Here is an 18,444-nt window from a genome sequence, read left to right on the forward strand (position 1 = left end):
AGAAGCGAATAAATCCTGCTATAATACACTTTCAACTACCGTATTTTGTACATCATTTGAATTGAGTTATGTTGTTCAGCTCTGTTGGTGGGGTAGATTTTGTGTGTATGTGCATACATCTGAATGAAGAATATTTTGTTCACTCATGTTTATAAAGATATTGCGATTTTATCGCAATTAAATATTTTGATCATTTGACAGCCCTAAGATACAATGTATATACTGTATATGCTTTTTATTGCTGCTATTAACTGTGAACAGTCAAGGGTCATCCTCTGCCCGTGCTCCCTGCCCCATTTATAAGAAATACTTCCAGTGCAAAACAAATGTGATTCAGCTGTGTTATCGCATGACTCGATTGCATTCAGGACAAAGGAAAATGGAAGTGTTTTAGTGGCGTGTTGTTTCTGGATGCCTTCCAGAACTTTCTTCTTTCACCAAATAGCCTGGAAGACATCCTACCACTGGGAATTTGGTAGTTCCCCTTCCATATCCTGTTTAGTGCCTTTTTCAATTGTGAGTTAGGGTTTGTTTTTTGCAACTGTACATGTAACTCATGTGATTTTAACAACTTCATTAGCAGAATTTCTTGCATCCGGTCCCATTTATTTGATTTTGCAATTGGCCCATATCATCCCACCTTCTGGAGTTTTGTGAGCTGGCTTTGTTCAGAACATCAGAACGCCTACACACTCCGCAGGAGTGATTAAACTTGCACTGCAGCAATGATAAATATTACATTCTGTCCTGAACTTGTAACCGTACTGTTCCCTGATAAACCTTCGTTCTTGAGGAGATAATCAAAATTACAATGCGTTTTGTTTTTTGTGTTTTCTTTGGTTATCTGCAAGATTTCCTTTTCGGATGTTCAAAATATTTTTAGGAGCTGTATTCCAGATATTTAAGATTTAGAATGTCTGACTCTAAATTACCCTGTATGTGTGAGTAAGAGTCCCCCAGCCACTGGGGGTTGCGTCAGTAAGGGCGTCCGGTGTTAAAACTGTACCAAATCAAATATATATGTGAAACAGACCAAAACGCTTGGAAAGAGGAAGAATGTATGCCAATATGCTGCTTTTAAGATGTTTATCAGATGTTTGTAAACAAACTACATTTAAAATAGAACAGATCTTTCTATGCTTTCACAGAGGCTTTCTCTGCCGAAAAAGGTGGTTTTGCTGGTTTAAACTGGTTTTCCATCCTAGCCAAGCTGGTCTTCAGCTGTTTTATCTATTCTGCCATTTGGCATCCCAGCCTGTACAGCTGACAAATGCCCCAAAACCACTTTAAAACAATCAAACTAGACCAGCCTAAACAGTGGAAACCAGGTAAGACCGGCAAGACCTTAAGCTGGTTTTAGCTATTTTTTTCAGTAGGGTTACCTTTAAATGTGCATGAACTTGCCACTGTCTCCTTGTTACATTACTAATTTCATTTAGTTTGCCCCAACCTAAGACGCTTTGTACACAAACTCAGCCCCCCCACCCCCCAATTTAGTGCAAATGTATTCTCTTTTTCTGAGCTGTGACGCTGTGTTTGTAATGTCTCTGCTTGGCTTTTGACTAATATTTACCTAACCTTTGCCTTGTCATTTTCCGTAATTGGCATCATAATCATTTTAGATCACTTGTGTTTTCCATACTTACCTTTTTTTTTTTTTCTCTCTTTTTTTTTTTTTTTGCAGTCTCTTCAGTCTGAGTATGTTCAGTACTAAAGCAGCCACTTTTCGTTAACCCCGTTCCGTACTGCTGGCCTGGTTCCGACCCACGTCGCCAGCACTGTGACCACCGCTTCTCCAACTTTTGTCACAGGCACTCCAAGGGAAACAAATTCATGAGGAAGTGCTTTTGAAGACTGATCATCTCCCATGTGATACGTTCTGCTTATCGAGGTTGAACTGATCTGGAATCTGCTGTATGCTGTTCATTAACCGACAACAAAGAACTTGCTTTGGCCGTTTTTTTCAACACTGTTAATTTTTTTTTTTTTTTTTGGAGGTACCTTTCATATTTGAATTTACATAGTTGTACTGAAAAAAATATTTTGAGGTAAATAATTTTATACTATTTTATCTACAATAACACATGATCTTATGCTTGCCGACAAATATGTTTTGTTGATATATTTGTGTATTTTTGGACTAGAGTTTGTTCTGACGACAATATCATGTTTTGTCTGCTGAGTGTACTTACCAAATAACATATCAAGTGTGAGGGCTATATTTGAAAGGTGCAAAATGGGTTGACAGCTATGTGCTGTCTTGAAAGGGATTTTCAGGGTGTTTTTAGGCACATGAAAAAGAGATGTGTGTATTTTCTTCAGTCGGGTTCGGTGGGTCTAATGTGGGCTTGTTTCTACGCAACAACAGATGGCTAATGAGACGCGGCCATTTGCAAGCGCAAATTTATTTTTCTCGTTATATGAAGGGCTTTGTTTGTTCGGTAAGAGTAACTGGTTGGACCCCTGTTCTTTTCCCAGGTCTTTGTGACATCATAATGAACATGATTATCAAACTAATTCAGCTGTCAGCTTGCTCCCTTTTCAAGAGCTTCAAGGGCTGTTGAGAACACATAAGATCCCGGCACTTCGTCTTTCACGATTGTCATTTTCAACAGCGCCCCAAAGCACAAATGAAACACCTCAGATTGTATGCGCAAGTTGCACACTCTTTGGTTGCTGGTCTTAACATGCCTAGGCCACGTCCACACCAATCCATTTTCATCTGGAAAACAATGATGGTAGGAAACTTAATCAAAGTATGCGGTTATGGAGAGTTTCAAAGCACTCCATTTTCAGGTAGAGGAAAATGCTTTTCTAGTGTACTGTAGATAAAGAGGCGTAAACGTAGTGAGATTTCTGCGTTTTCAAACAAAAACGTATAAGTGTGGACGTGGCTATAGGGCGATTTAATGTATGTGAAATTAAGTAGTATGCAGGGATAATGGATGCTTGTATGTTCAACGGTAAATGGCAGTATAAAAGTATATGACATGGCTTGTTTACAAGCTGCATTTATATCTAGACTTTCAATTATGATGGAAGCACACGTAAAAGCAACAACATATGTAAAACCCTTTATGTTCTTAATGCACATAAAGAATGCATCAACTATTTAGAAAATGTTGATCTAACAAGGGTTGGATGGTAAATGTCTAATAAAATTTGGATATTTGACCGTAAAAACATCGGTTAGGAGGTTGTTTATAATCGGGCGAAAATTGTTTATCGTACAGTGTTCGAATAGGTTCACTTGTAAGCCAAGACTGTTGGAATATTGATGTAAAAATAATAGTTAGACCAAAAAAAAAATTTGCATTCTATCATTTACTCACCCTCGAGTGGAATGACTATTTATGTAACAAGTCTATTGAATACATCCGTTAGCGTTGCGCGAGAAACAGATCTGCGATGCTTTTCCAATGTTCTAGATTTGTAACGAGAAATGAGAACCAATGGCCTTCAATGGCATTGACATCAAACCTTTTAAGATGCGCCATTTTGAAAATGCGTGAGATTTGAAAGCCGCGAGGTCTTTAGTGAATCGTGACTTGCATTTCAGCGTGTTCCTTGTATAAAGCTGTTGGCTACAGAAGACTTTAGATTATAGTGCACAATTCCCAGCCCCCAGTCACTTTCGTTGTATGGAAAAAGCAGTGTGAACATCTCTATTTGTGTTCCAATGAAGGAAAGAGTCATACAGATTGCCATGAGGGTGAATAAATGACAGAATTTTCATCTTTGGGTGAACCAAATCCTTTGTTTTACTTTGAACATATGCTTCAGGACACTTTCCGTGTTTTTGCAATTTTGACTTGATGAATGAATTCTTGACTGTTCTGTGTCCTCTTTCACCCTGTAGCACTCTGTACATTCCAGATGGTAAACTTATTTGATTGAAGTTTTCTACCTCTTTGATATATATGGTTGTATCTGCTGTAAACTACTCCTTGCTTATGAAATTTATATATTTTTGAAGCAGTGTGTCAAGAAAATCTAACAATGTTACTGTAGAGTACCGTTTTGTTTTTCACAAATATAGTGACATATAAAGTCAAATACAAAGTTGAGGATTGTACATTATTCTTTTACATTGTAATCAAGATTTTAAAAACCAGAACAAAATAAAAGACTAATTTTCAACAGAAGCGTGCTTCATGTGGAAACCAGTGTAATCACTTTTGATTCTCTTTGTGCAGTTGCCCAATTATTCTTAAGTTTGCACAGTACTTATTTTGTCCTTCGGTGGCAAAAATACTTATTTTTTTACAGCTGCACAAAAGTAAATTAAGTGCCAGCGATATTCTCTCCCTGACACGCATCAAAGTTGGAACTGCAAATCGCCACATTTATAGACTTGAGTTGTCTGTCCTTTAGAGATTGTCTGGCAGCAGGCGTTCTGCCGTGGGCGTCAATGACAGCTGTGAAAATGGCTGCAAGTTGAATGACTACACAACCATAAATTTGGCAAGTATTTCGAAATGTCAGTTTTATTTATGCATGAGTTGATTCTTTTGTTTCTTTTAGTGGTAACATTTTACTGTAAGTTTGTATGCGTTAACATTCGTTAATGCAATACACTGAAAATGTTTTTACTTTCTGTATTGAATGAGTTCGTTGAAGCTTGAACATGAAAATATTAAATAAATTCTACATTCATTTGATTCATAGTTATCTTTACAATGTGCCAATCATGTATCAATCCTAAAGTAGAAAACCTTGTCATATTTTATTTGACTAATTTTGACTGGTAAATATAATAACTACATTTTACTTAAAGCCATAGTTCACTCAAAAATGAAAATTCAGTCATTGTTTACTCACCCGTGTTATAACCCTATATGACTGACTTTCTTTTTCTTAACACAAAGGGAGAAACTGTCAAATGTTGTGCGGTGATGTTTTGATGAGAGCAAAAGTTCATGCAGCTACCTCGTGAACATTGGGGATTTTGGACCGTTTGCAATGCCGAAAATAGAAAACAAGTGATCGGTAGAATGTACCGTCGCTCATCATAGCTGCTTAGAACAAAAACTCTGATTATCATTGGAAATATACCTTTTTATCACCTGTCGTTTGCCATCAGGTTAGGACACTGTGTGACTTTGGCTGCCTGTAGCCTTCTCTGTTTTTGTTTGATTTCCGAATACTCTTAAAAAAAAAAAAAAATAAGGCTGGGCATAGAAATGCATCAATTCTTTGACTACAGGCTCTTCAGGCATGTTTAGTAAGTTCTGTTCTCTGTTTTGTGTGCAGCTGTTGTGTCAGGTTATTGCTATCTCTGTGGCGGACCTGTTTTTAGATAAACACATTTTCACTTGAACGCCCCATTGTCGCAAGGAGGCTGTGTGAAATGTTGCTCTCATGCCCTGTCATGAACACACACAGGAGATAAACAAGTTCAACGGTCAGTGAACATTTTCACGAAATAATATATTAGATTTCAGTTTGTTACTCACCAAACCTTATCGTATGCTTTCATAACAATCATGAGTTTCATGGAATAATTTATTAGACTTCTGAATTATACTTTTGTGTTCTTTTGACGTTTGAAGAGTGTGACATCACTGAGCACAATTTCTCTGTTTAGAAAAAGAAAGTCATATAGGGTTTATAACAACACAGGAGTGAGGAAACAATTTCTTAATTTTCATTTTTGGCTGAACTTGTCCTTTAACTTTTCAGAGCTGAAATATTTCATTTATACCATTTTTACTGTATATTTTGTGGTTACATTTGGTAACTTGTTTTGTGAAGTCTCAAGTTCATTTTCTACTCCAAATTACCCGTTCGTGATCCAAAAATAAATTCTGTTGATTTTCACAGTCATTGTGTTTTGTGCACCAAGTGTTGATGTCTGCATGCTCTGTACCATTTCTATCGCCAGTAATGCAATGTGATGTTACCTGAAAGACTACATAGCAGGCATTAAGCTTCCCCGTGGGAAGCTGCTTTGTGTCATATGATTAAATAGGTGTTTGTAAGGGAAGTTTAAAATGTGACATGTTCTAATATGTTAATATAAGTTACTGTATTTAGTAACAAATTTATTTTAATCAATAAGGTTAACCCTATATAGGTGTATCAAATATGATACCCAAGGTTTGACGGCTCCTGTATCATTTTCTGTTTTAGTTGACGAGCCAAACACCCTATGGTATGTAGGTTTCACATGTTTATGGCACCATCTAGTGGTTATTTGTGAGAAAAGTGGTTTCAATGTTTATATCAGTCTATTTAAACTTGGGATGAAGGACAGTTTATTTAAAAAAGTAAGCGTTACAGTAATGATTTATTGTTACTGATATTTTAAAATAAGTGTGCTGAATATAAGCAACTTGTACTTGGTTAAACTTTTGAATATTATTTTATTGAAAACTCCCCTTTTATATCCATGTATCAAATATGAAATAACAGGCTTTTGATGTATATCTCTCATTCACCATTACATTACATTCATGCCCACCACAAAAAATGTAAGAGCTTTGGATATTTTCACACATTCTTTTTATAATATATATTTAATGTGTGAACTAATATTTCGGTGTAGTGTCATATTTACAGCTTGCTCGGTCATTATATCGATCTCATTATCTTACAAGCTATTATGATGTCATCTTACCATAAGTTCCTGGGACCCATTGAAAAAGTAAAAAAAATGCCCTTTTTTTTATGTAAATATAGTGTTTGGTGCATAAAATACATATGATAAAAAGATTTTTTACAAAATGTCATCAGTTCTTTTAAGATTTCATTTCAGTATATTTCGCTTTGCAAATTCACCTCTAAAATGTAATTGGTTACAATTCGGTTGGAAATTCAACCTATTACTGGCATTGCAGGAAAAGCAGTAGAGTGCCGATGCACAATCTTCACTCTCTGCTACAAGGCTTCACCACTAGGTGATGCTAGGTTCAATTTCCAACCAAATTTGACCCGCTGAAATTTAAGAGGCGAATTTGCAAAGTGAAATATAATGGATCGAATATTACCTTTTGAATAATGATGACATCTTAAACAGAAGGTGAATATTTGTGAAAATGTCTTCAGTTGAAATATAAAAACCATATAAAACTGCATTCCCAAAAATGCAAGCACTGTTAATGCGATGACTTTATTTTTCAGGTAGTGCGAGTTGGCGCACTTTTTTGTTTCAAAGACATTTGTCAGTAATATGCTTCCATAGCGTTCTTAACGTTAATTTCTACATGTACTAATACGTTTTCACATTAAAAGTTGCACAAGTTAATATTGCTTCATGCATTATGAACTTCTTAATGTATTGCATTTATTTATAATTTAAGAACATTACTGTTTATGTAATGTTATTTGTCATTTAACGTTAACCAAGCGGTGAATGCTGTAAAATTGCTAGTTCATGATAACTAATGCATTAACTAATGTTAATGCATAGTACCTTATTGTAAAGTATTACTCTTTTAGTTCCACGTTTATTTTACAAAACTGACGTATATCTGCACAACCATGCAGAAAGTGTTCTTTTGATGAAGGCATGAAAATGTGGACTACAAATCTCTTTCATACCAATTCATTTTTAATGTCTGAAGACATGGATTAAACCACTGGAGTTGTATGAATTACTTTCATGCTGCCTTTATGTGCTTTTTGTGACCTTCGAGGTTCTGGTCACCATTCACTTGCATTGAAAGGACCTACAGAGCAGAATTATTCTTCTAAAAATCTTAATTTGTGTTCAGCAGAAGAAAGACAGTCATGAACATCCGGGATGGCATGAGGGTGAGTAAATAATGAGAGAATGTTCATTTTTGGGTGAACTATCCCTTTAAGAATCTCCTTAATCGCTATGTTATTTCTCATCTCACAGATCTCATAGCTCGAGCCCATTATGTTAGCGCTATCAGTTATCATAGGTCGATTCATAATGATCAGTTAATGTGAATATTGTGCTTGCTGACAATAAGGACGAAACAGACATGTGAGAAAACAGCGTGGGCTCTTGTTGATCTCACGATAAAACCACACATATATAAAGCGCGTTCCCACAGCAGCATCGCCAAAGGTGGGCTGCGCGCTCTCACGCGCACGTATTTCCATTTTTAGCCACACAATGTGAGAAATCACTTGTGATGAGATAAGATGACATAAGATCATTTTTATCAGCAGTCTTGCATCATGCCAAACCACACGGACGTGCCTGACTGCGCGCTGGGACGCGGATCGCGCATCTCCATCGCCACCATCTACTCCTTCATGTGCGTTTTGGGCACCATCCTCAACCTTCTAGTCATCTATTTGGTCATAACGTTCAAGAAGCTCCGCACGGCCAGCAATGCGTTCATCGTGAACGGCTGCGTGGCGGATTTGCTGGTGTGCGCTTTCTGGATGCCCCACGAAGCGGTGGCCACATCCACGGGTGGGATCCTCGCGCTCGGGTACCACGCGTTCAAAGAAGCGCTGCTGTTTCTGGGCATCACCGTGTCCCTGCTTTCCCATTCGCTTATTGCTGTGAATAGGTATGTGTTGATCACCAAAACCCCTGCTGTGTATCAAAGTCTGTATCAGAAGAGGAACACAGAATGGATGATTGCAGGATCATGGCTCATCTCATTAGGCTCTTTGTTTCCATGGCTCACATCCTTTCGGTACCCGCCTGAGAGATGCAGGGATGCTGAGGATGCAGCATCAGCATCCTTCACCAAGGGCACTTCGGCGTCTGTGCTGTCCAGTCGGGTCTCTGCTGGCACATTGGCGGTCACTATCATTGGTCAGACTGTTGTTGTGGTATACTGCTACTTTAAAATCTTCCGCCGGGTACAGATAAGCGTGAAGAGGGTCAGTATTCTGAATTTCCAAATAGTGAACAATCTTCCCTATTCTTTCCCTAGAAAAGACAGGCGCCTCGGGTTTTATGTTCTCGCAGTGTGCTTCATATTCATTCTCACAACTGAGCCCATATTTTGGGTTCTGATGGCAGGACTGTTCGTGCCAGTGTCCATGGCTCTTTGGACATCGACGTGGATTGTCTTCTGCACTATCTTTGTGTCCAATCCGTTTCTATACACTTGGAAGAACGAGGAGTTCAGGAAGTCCTTTAGGTCTGTGATGAGGGGAGACTTGAGGGGCTCCACGGTTGGGGTTGAGCCCATCACAATCAATACCATTTCTCACATCTTCCCACGACAGAACAGTCGCAGGGCTTTCCTGGGTGAGATGAACTGAGTCACCGAGTAAACCTTAAAGCTATGTGGCCCAATGCTGCTTGTGTCTGGACTGTGTGTCTAAGGTGCTTCTACAATCTGCCAGTGATTTTACAGTTATTTGGAAAGCAGGTTTGGAAAGATTTTGTGACTTAACGTGAAATTTGTGAAACTTTTTAAAATAAGACATGTTTATGAATGTGTTGAAATAAATGGGAATTAAACCAGTTAATTGTTTCTTTTTTATTTTAAATTCAAATTATGTTTTAAAATTCTTATAATAATAATAATAGCCTAATAATAAATACACTTTTATTTAAAAATAGTATGTTTCATTTTATTGTGAATTATATTCATAGTATATTTAAAATATGATATAGGATCTGTTATTTATAGATAATAATTTGTATTAATTTGTATTTTGTTTACATCATTTTACTAGTATTCTATATTATTTATTTATTTATTTTGTCAGAACTATCTACATTTTATAGAAAATTAATATTAGTATTTTAATTTAATTGTATTTTTTATTTCTTATATATTAGGGCAATTATTTAGATACTATAGGACATTACTTTTATATTTGATATAAACATGTATATTTATAAATAAATATTTTATTATGTATTTTACATTAGTTTCAGTTTTGTTTTATTATTGTATGTTTATGTTGTTGTTTTTTTGTATTTTAAATAAAATTCTATTTTTTGTGTATTTAAAAATATATTGCGTTTATTATTTATTTATTGTAGTATTTTAATTAATTTTTATATTTTTTATTTTATGTTCACTTATTTTTATTTTACAGCATCTTGAGAATTTACGGTATGCTGGAAGTTTCCACAATATTATTATATATATGAAATGTATAGGCTATTAGCATTTTTATTTTATTTTATTGTATATTTAACATTTTATACTAAAGTATTTTTATCATATTTTATTTTACATCTTCTTAACAATTTACGATATGCTGGAAGTTTCAACAATATTTTTTGTCACGTTTTCATACCTAGCTTAATTTTATTTCAACTGTATATGCTATTAGTGTTTTTATTTTATTTAATATTTAAAAAGTTATATTATAGATTTTTTATTATATTAATTTTACAGCTTCTTGGTGGCATTTTCAGATCCATCTAAATAACAGTTAACAGAGCGCTTACAGACATTCACACCAGTACAATCTGATAGTCTCTCATGTTTGTTTTTATATACGTCCAACTAGTATGCACTTGTTAAACACATTGTCTTTGTTTAATAACTGTATTAAACATACTATCAGATCAAGAGGCTGTCAAGAGGAATTGTCCACAAGCAAAGGAGATTCTGAGTTGTTTTGGCCCAAGAGATCAGCTTGGACACTATCCAGCCAAGTCCCTTCAGGACATATCCTGTCTTAAACACAATGTTACATATACTGTTATCAATTTAGATAACTCTAAATTCATAAAAGTGGAATAAACGCAGATGTGGAGAAATATATTGGATGATAATAGCCCAATTGAGAAGCTAATCTAGAAGTTAACATTTACTAGAAACCTATTCAAGATTTCCATATGATTTTAGTTATAAGCTATGTTATAAATAATTCAAATAGTCAAATGAAAGAATAAAAATCAAAACATTGTGTGGCGGTTCACTCTATCATGATTAATTGATCTGTAACAGCCCCCATAAATGGACCTCCTTCTTGTAGATTTAGTATTTCTTAAAAGGAATAACTGGCCAAGCCTGTTCACATTGTTTTAAATGTAGATATTTTCCGTCTGGAAAACCCTAAAATAAAAAAAAACATGCAATTAGCTTATTGTGTGATATCAATGGCAAAAATGTTATCTAAAAAAGTGTTTGTTTCCTGTAATTATGTTAAAACCTCTAGAAAGTTTCCCTGGCATTTCTGAAAATGACCCCTTGTTATTATAACACACACACTACTGGGGAATTTCTGCATAGACAGACTGGAGAGGCCCCGCCCCCCCAGTGTATATAAACCTGGGCCGTGGAAGTAAAAGTGAAATTGAAATTCACACTGGACAATCTGTGCTCTTGGGAAGTTCTTCATTAGTGGACACAGATTTCACAGCATGGCTTCAAGTTTGCTTTTGACTTTGCTTCTGCCAATTGCAGGTAAGTTTATTATTTTAATCAACACTTTTCTGTAATTAGCTACATATGCTAATCATTTAACCACACATTACCTGCATATTTTAACAACATGCAGATTTTAGCATCTTAAAATGTACTTAATTCAAGACGTGCCATAAATATATGATTTCACTTAATGCAAGTATTATATTCATGTACTTAAATCACATAATTATAATTATTTTATGTAAATGACATATATTTTTGTCTTACATTTTAATAAATTTTCTCTATTTTTTTAATGGTATATGGCTTGTTTTTGTGTATTCATGTCTTTTATTTTTATTTACTTTTTTATCTGTTAATTGTATTTTATGATGCTCAGAAATTAAAAACAAAATGTATATATATATATATATATATATATATATATATATATATATATATATATATATATATATATATATATATATTAGTATAATTTACTTACATTTGAAAACATTTCTTTATAAAACACTTTCATAAAGTTACAACATTTGCATTATTAAACATAAACACTTGTATTTATTAATATTAGTTTACTACATTAGTTAACATGAACACAACATTTTTTTAAATGTATTAATATTTGTTTTAATTAAATGTTGTGTCTATTGCCATTCATCAATGCATTATAAACTAACATTAACATGTATATGTATATAACCTACATTAAAATAAATGCTGTATAAAACAATTTTTAGTTCATGAAATGCATTTACTAATATTAAAAATAGAGCCTACTTGTTAAGTGTTACAAGCTTAATTCATTTTTTTGTAAAATTCATATTTTAGAACGTTTTGCATATGTACTGTAGTTACAGAGAACCCTTAATATTACAACTAAAGGAAAATGTTATTGTATTGACCAGCTGTTTCACATATGGTGGAGCTGACACCCAAAGTTCTGATGAAAGTGGGCGACAGGAGAGAGGTGACCTGCAGCATGACATCTTGCCAGGAGAGTTTGGAGTTGAAGTGGACCCCGTTACAAGATAAACCACTGTACGCTACTATTAAGAATCACGGCAGAGAATCTGTGCTGATATTTGCCAATGTGACAAAGAACCACGAAATAGACATAATATGCACAGCAACCTGTGGGAAGGAGAAAAAACAGAAGACAACAGCAATTCAAGTATATTGTAAGTTTCAGTGTCATTATTGTATGTTTATTTTTAAGTATGGTTTTTTAAAGTAAAAATATTTCAGTATTTTTTTACAGTTGGTACTTATTTTACAAGTATGTTTTATAATTATTAATTAAGTATAAAAATACCTTTTAATGAACTAAATATGTTTATTGTAAGTTTTCAATGTCAAATAGCTGTTTTTTATTTGAGGTTTACTTTTGAAAGTCAATTTCTATATATACACATATAGTTTTAATTGGGGTGGCACGTGGCTCAGTGGATAGCACTGTCACCTCACAGCAAGAAGGTCCCAGGTTTGAGTCCTGTGTGTAGTTTGCATGTTCTCCCCGTGTTTGTGTGGGTTTCCTCCGGATGCTCCAAAAAGACATGCAGATAGTTGTAATCTGAATCTGTGTGAATCTATGATTCACATAGTTGTAATCTGCATTAAACATATAAATGCCTTTTTAAGATTATTTTTGCTTGTCAACCTATGTTTAAAACCGAATTAATTTGTTGCAGCTTTTCCAAGAAACCCAGTTATATCCGGGAATGATCGATTGATATTGGGCAAGGCAAACCTCTTGACCTGTGAAGTGTCTTCTGTTTACCCTTCGGAGTATCTAGAAGTGGAATTGTTATATGGAGACAATGTTCTAAAGGGGAAAAAAGTGGAATCTGGCAAAGATAGTTTGTCGTATTCTTACACATTCGTACCTTCAAGTGAGGACGATGGAAAGGCAATAACCTGCAGAGCATCACTCGATGTAGAAGATATACCCACCAATGAGATGACCAAGGAGACATCTGGACTCATGAGAGTTCTGTGTAAGTTCCCTTTCACCATAGTTCATCAAAGTTCAATAGAAAGCTGCTCCTCGTGAATTTTCATCTTAAAAAATCCATCTTAATCTGGAGTAGCTGCGTTTTAGAACATACTGCCTGGTTTCTAGCTTGTCTAGGTTGGTCACTGGGTGGTGAAACAGCCACCATGTCTCAAAACTCATCTTGACCAGCCTAAGCTGGTATGACTGACTGCTGTTGTTTTATTGCTGGTCCAAGATGATCTTCCACTTAGGGCCAGCTAATGACCTGCTTAGACCAGCTAGAAACCAGCTATCATGTTCCAAAAAAAAAGCTTGATCACCTTAAGCTTGTATGAATATCTGGTTTGCCGCTGGTCCAAGATGGTCTACCAGCTTGGACCAGCTAATAACCAACTTGGACCAGTTAAAAACCAGCTACCATTTTCCAAAAAAAACAGCTTGCCCAACTTCAGCTCGTATGACAAGCTGGTAGCTGGTTTGTTGCTGGTCCAAGACAGTCTACCAGCTAGTACCAGCTAATGACCAGGTTAGGCCAGCTAAAAACCAGCTACCATGTTCCAAAAAAACAGCTTGACCACTTTAAGATGTTATGATCAGATGGTAGCTGGTTTGTGGCAGGTCCAAGGTAGTCTACAAGCTAGCACAAGCTAATGACCAGCTTAGACCATCTAGAAACCAGCTACCATGTTCCAAAAAAGAGCTTGACTACCTTAAGATGTTATAACCAGTTGATAGCTGGTTTGTTGCTGGTCCAAGCTGGTCTACCTTCTAGTACCAGCTAATGACCAGCTTAGACCAGCTAGAAACCAGCTACCATGTTCCAAAAAAAGAGCTTGACTACCTTAAGATGTTATAACCAGTTGATGGCTGGTTTGTTGCTGGTCCAAGGCGGTCTACCAGCTAGTACCATCTAATGACCAGTTTAGGCCAGCTAGAAACCAGCTACCATGTTCCAAAAAACAGCTTGACCACCTTAAGATGTTATGACAGGATGGTAGCTGGTATGTGGCTGGTCCAAGGTAGTCTACAAGCTAGTACAAGCTAATGACCAGCTTAGACCAGCCAATAACCAGCTATCATGTTCCAAAAAAAGAGCTTGACTACCTTAAGATGTTATAACCAGTTGATAGCAGGTTTGTTGCTGGTCCAAGATGGTCTACTAGCTTTGACCACCTTAAGCTGATATGACCAGCTGGCAGAATGTAACTACATTCTAAAACACAGCCACCATCTTTAGATGGATTTTACAGAAGGCTTGTTCCTGGTGTTCAGATTAATGATCAGCTCCATATGTAGGCTTATTTATGTGAACCATTTTTTAATTAAAACCAAAACGGATGTGGGAGCAGCGCATCCTCTATGAGATACTTTCTGAAGGTGACCTCCATGATGTAATCTTATTCTCTGCTGTATTTTCCCATTGCTTTTACAGCTGCACCACATAATGTGAGAGTGTCTGAACCGACCACACTCTTACTGGGATCCATGTTAAATTTGACCTGTGAGGCAAAGGGCAACCCGAAGCCTGTGTTTACATGGACGGCTATTAAACCAGATGGCCAATCTGTTGAAGTGGGGAAACATCAAGAGCTCTTCATACAAAATGTGTCCTTATCAGATGCTGGTACTTACCAGTGTGGGGTTAGCAATGATTTGGGGAAAGAGAAGGCAAATGTTTCAGTTGTCATTCAAGGTTAGCAGGAAATCTCTTTTCATCCTATTTAATTCCTTTTTTAAAAAGACTTTTGAATGCAGTGCATGAAAATTCTGTAAAAATTTACTCAAGGGTTTTTTAATAAAACAAGGGTTTGACTAGTACATTCAGTAAGTGCTTACATTGCTTAACATCAATATATTGGTCTGGCAATGCATATGGAATCATTTTAAATATAGAGGCATTAAGGCATTTTGAGGATAATTTATCTGATTTGAATTCCTTTGCAGCACCTCCAATGAATACAATCATTGAAGCAAGTCCACAAGGAGTTTTGAAGGAAGGTGAATCTGTGAGCATTTCCTGCCTGTCTAACGGTGTTCCAGTAACCCGTATGGTGTTGAGCAGGGTGGTGGACAACAAAGAAACCGAACTAAAGGCCTTTGATGGGGCTGAAACATCAATAAAACTCACCTCGGTCAAGCTGGCTGACTCTGGCATCTATATATGTCAGGCTTTCAATGAGTATGGGAATCAGACGACTACTCTCAGTCTAACCGTTGAAAGTAAGACATTGAAATTCTGATATTGGCAGATATTGTTGGTGTAACACTGATGAGTAACACTGAAATTACAGCTCCCCATCTTAATTATTATTATTGCCTCTCCTAACTCAGCACCACCCAGGAATATGACAGTAGAGGTCTTCCCATCTACCAAGGTTCAGGAGGGGCAGAATATCACCATCTGTTGTCACTCCGTGAGCTTCCCTCCATCTGCGGTGGTCTTGAGTAAGCTGGAAAGCGAAACCAACATCTACTCCCCTAATGGCGTCTTCCATCTGTTCAACCTCACTCTCAACGACACAGGGTTATACCAGGTCAACGTCACCAACAACCTGGGCTTTGAGACAGAGGTTTTCACTATTAATGTTATGGGTAAGTGAAACTAGTTAGACACTACCATCTTCTCAAATGATTGTATTGCTGAGTAATTGGACTGGAAAAGACCATTTTATTTGTGAATTAAGGCTAGGGTACACTTCGTTATTCCGCCTGCTGTTCTATCTCATACACAGTCAAGCTCTAAGTCTTGCAAATTATACTCTTTTGACTGCAATCCCAAATGGATATGTTTGGCTCATGTGCATTACAACTGCTATGTGATAGTCTTTTAGCATAGCCAACATATGTGGCACATGCGGCAATGGTGCGCAAAAACGAGACACGTACGAGTGTTTGCGCATACTGTGCTGATGACGGAATTTGCATAACACGCACTGTTTGCGAGATGTTGTCGATACTGTTGTATATTTTGACATTAAACAGTGTGCCCTAAATTCCGTCATCAACACAGTATGCGCGAACAAGCGTTAAGTAGGACCTAACCAAACGAGACAAGTTTCCAGCAACACAAGTAAATTCACTGTCCTCACTGGAAATTAAATAATGTGCAAAGCGACACCAATCACAGCCAATCAGAGCATATTTGGTGCTTATACATAGTTATATTGTGTGGGATTTTGACCGATGAGATTTCACATGTTGTGGGGCTACCATGTTTAAAGCCATACAAATAGAAACCGAGTAACATACCGAAATTGTCCTGTCGCTCATTGTTTGTCGCGGTCAATGCAGGCTTTTCCACGTCACACCTGGTTAGGAAACTTTATGAACAATTTGCAAAATGTGTCAAGTCTTCAGAATGCGTTTTGCCAATCTCTTTGTCTTGTTTTCGTAACAGAGAAAAGATTCAACCCTTCATCTGGTTGGAATGACTTTATAACCCCTGCAGTTTGCCTAGGAGCAGCTGCGACACTGCTTATTGTTGTGGCGTATCTGCGGAGAGCTGAAAAGAAGGGATCATATAACTTTACGAAGTTCAATCAAGGCACTGTGTAGACTGTTTATACTCCACAAACGGAATTGGCTACACTTTGCTACCAGGACCTCCCTGAAGTGAGAACTGCAGGTTCTGAGAAGATTTTCAGTCACCATGTGTATGTGACAGTACCTCAGCTGTTTGGGAACCTGCATTCTCCACAGCCACAGACAATCAATGGGCATGTCGATATTCATGCATCATGCAGTTTCTTTGTGGTCTCACCATTGAGACATGGCAGCTTTCTTTGAGACCTCATGTCTGCACTATAACAGTGTCTGTCTTAATGTTTGACTGGATTAGAGGGTTAGAGGACGTTTCAGGGTAGAGTTGGGGATAGGGTTCCTGACCAGTGGCAGATGGGATGAGTGTTAGGGAAACCTGCTTGATTATTTTTGGAATTCTATTTAATGACACAAAGTAGAACTTTAATTTAACTTTAACATAATTTAAAGTTAGTTAGTGTTTGGAACACTATAGATACCTACTGTTAACCTCAAAGTCTGTTGAAGATGCTGTTACCTAGAAAATGGACCTTTTAAGTGTTCTAAAATATTAAAATGTAAAAGTGTTTAAAGTATTCTCCTGTGTTGTTTTTCTTTCAAATGTTAAAAGTGTTTTCATGTTCATAAATATTTAAACAAGCAATTGGCAGGGGGCCTGGTTAGCTCAGTGGTAAAGATGTAGGCTACCACCCCTGGAGTTCTGAGTGACTCCAGCCAGGTCTCCCAACCAAAATTGTCTCAGTTGCTAGGGAGGGTAGAGTCACATGGGGTAACCTCTTTGTGGTCACTATAATGTGGTTCATTCTTGGTGGGGCGCGTGGTGAGTTGAGCGTGGATGATGCCTCCACGGGTGCTATGTCTCCGTGGCAACGCGCTCAACAAGCCACGTGATGCGTGGATTGGCGATCTCAGATGCGTGGATTGGCGATCTCAGATGCGGAGGAAGCTGGGATTCGTCCTCTGACATCTGGATTGTGGTGAATCACTATGCGACCACGAAGACTTAAAAACTTATTGGGAATTGGGTATTCCGAAAAGGGGGTTATAAAACATTTTTTATCAAGGAAATTTTGAGAGTTACAAGAAAACTAGCATCTGTTATAGCTTCATTTTCACTTTCGCTTTTCAGAATTTTCACTTTCAGATTTAAAATGGTACTTCCCCAGTTAGCATAACACAGGTATTCATGGGGGTATGTGGGCAGGGGCGGGTCTACCCCCCGAAATTCGATTGGCCACCCCAGGTGCCCCCCCTATAAGATGTCTTGTGATTGGTTCATTTTACGGCCAATCAGTTTATAGACTCTACTGAAGTTTGTGATTCAAATAAGTTTTTTTTTAGTTTTTTTAAAGCTTAATAAAGTCATCTTTATTGCCAAAAAAAAGGATACAAATCACAAGTGACTTATCAAAATATACATACAAATTTTCTCAAATAACTACTGTTATCCTTCAACAACACAAACAAACAAGGTACATCAACAAATCTCTGAATATAACCTCAATTGTTCAGCCATAGATTGAGCATAGCTAGTACAAAGAACAGAAAACACACTATGAACAAACCAATAATTAAATAGAAAAAAACAAAAATAAATAAAATGAAAAAATAAATAAAAAGGGACTTTTTAAATTAATT

The 18,444-nt window shown here is 36.7% G+C and overlaps 3 protein-coding genes across 6 annotated transcripts in view; all 3 read left to right on the forward strand.

Moving 5' to 3' along the window:
* Positions 1–5,939, forward strand: part of LOC127641227 (dual specificity protein phosphatase CDC14AB-like) — a 56,613-nt gene extending 50,674 nt beyond the window's left edge. For 2 of the 4 annotated variants that reach the window (XM_052124057.1, XM_052124056.1), the window contains one exon: positions 1,685–5,938. In XM_052124057.1, the coding sequence (XP_051980017.1) occupies positions 1,685–1,714 (30 nt within the window). In that variant the 3' untranslated portion in view covers positions 1,715–5,938. Of the gene's footprint in view, positions 1–1,684 lie in introns of all 4 variants that reach the window. The other 2 variants (XM_052124058.1, XM_052124059.1) reach the window with 2 other exon arrangements.
* A 1,883-nt stretch (positions 5,940–7,822) lies between these two features.
* Positions 7,823–9,395, forward strand: LOC127641473 (probable G-protein coupled receptor 88). Its single transcript, XM_052124502.1, has one exon. The coding sequence runs from the start codon at positions 8,152–8,154 to the stop codon at positions 9,196–9,198; it is 1,047 nt and encodes a 348-aa protein (XP_051980462.1). The 5' UTR covers positions 7,823–8,151; the 3' UTR covers positions 9,199–9,395.
* Positions 9,396–11,129: 1,734 nt separating this feature from the next.
* On the forward strand, positions 11,130–17,364 carry LOC127641406 (vascular cell adhesion protein 1-like). Its single transcript, XM_052124408.1, has 7 exons — positions 11,130–11,309; positions 12,179–12,451; positions 12,962–13,267; positions 14,699–14,959; positions 15,211–15,486; positions 15,598–15,858; positions 16,664–17,364. The coding sequence occupies exons 1-7, from the start codon at positions 11,267–11,269 to the stop codon at positions 16,819–16,821; spliced, it is 1,578 nt and encodes a 525-aa protein (XP_051980368.1). The 5' UTR covers positions 11,130–11,266; the 3' UTR covers positions 16,822–17,364.
* Positions 17,365–18,444: the final 1,080 nt, after the last annotated feature.

Source organism: Xyrauchen texanus, chromosome 50 (assembly GCF_025860055.1).
Source record: "Xyrauchen texanus isolate HMW12.3.18 chromosome 50, RBS_HiC_50CHRs, whole genome shotgun sequence".
Lineage (NCBI taxonomy): Eukaryota > Metazoa > Chordata > Actinopteri > Cypriniformes > Catostomidae > Xyrauchen > Xyrauchen texanus.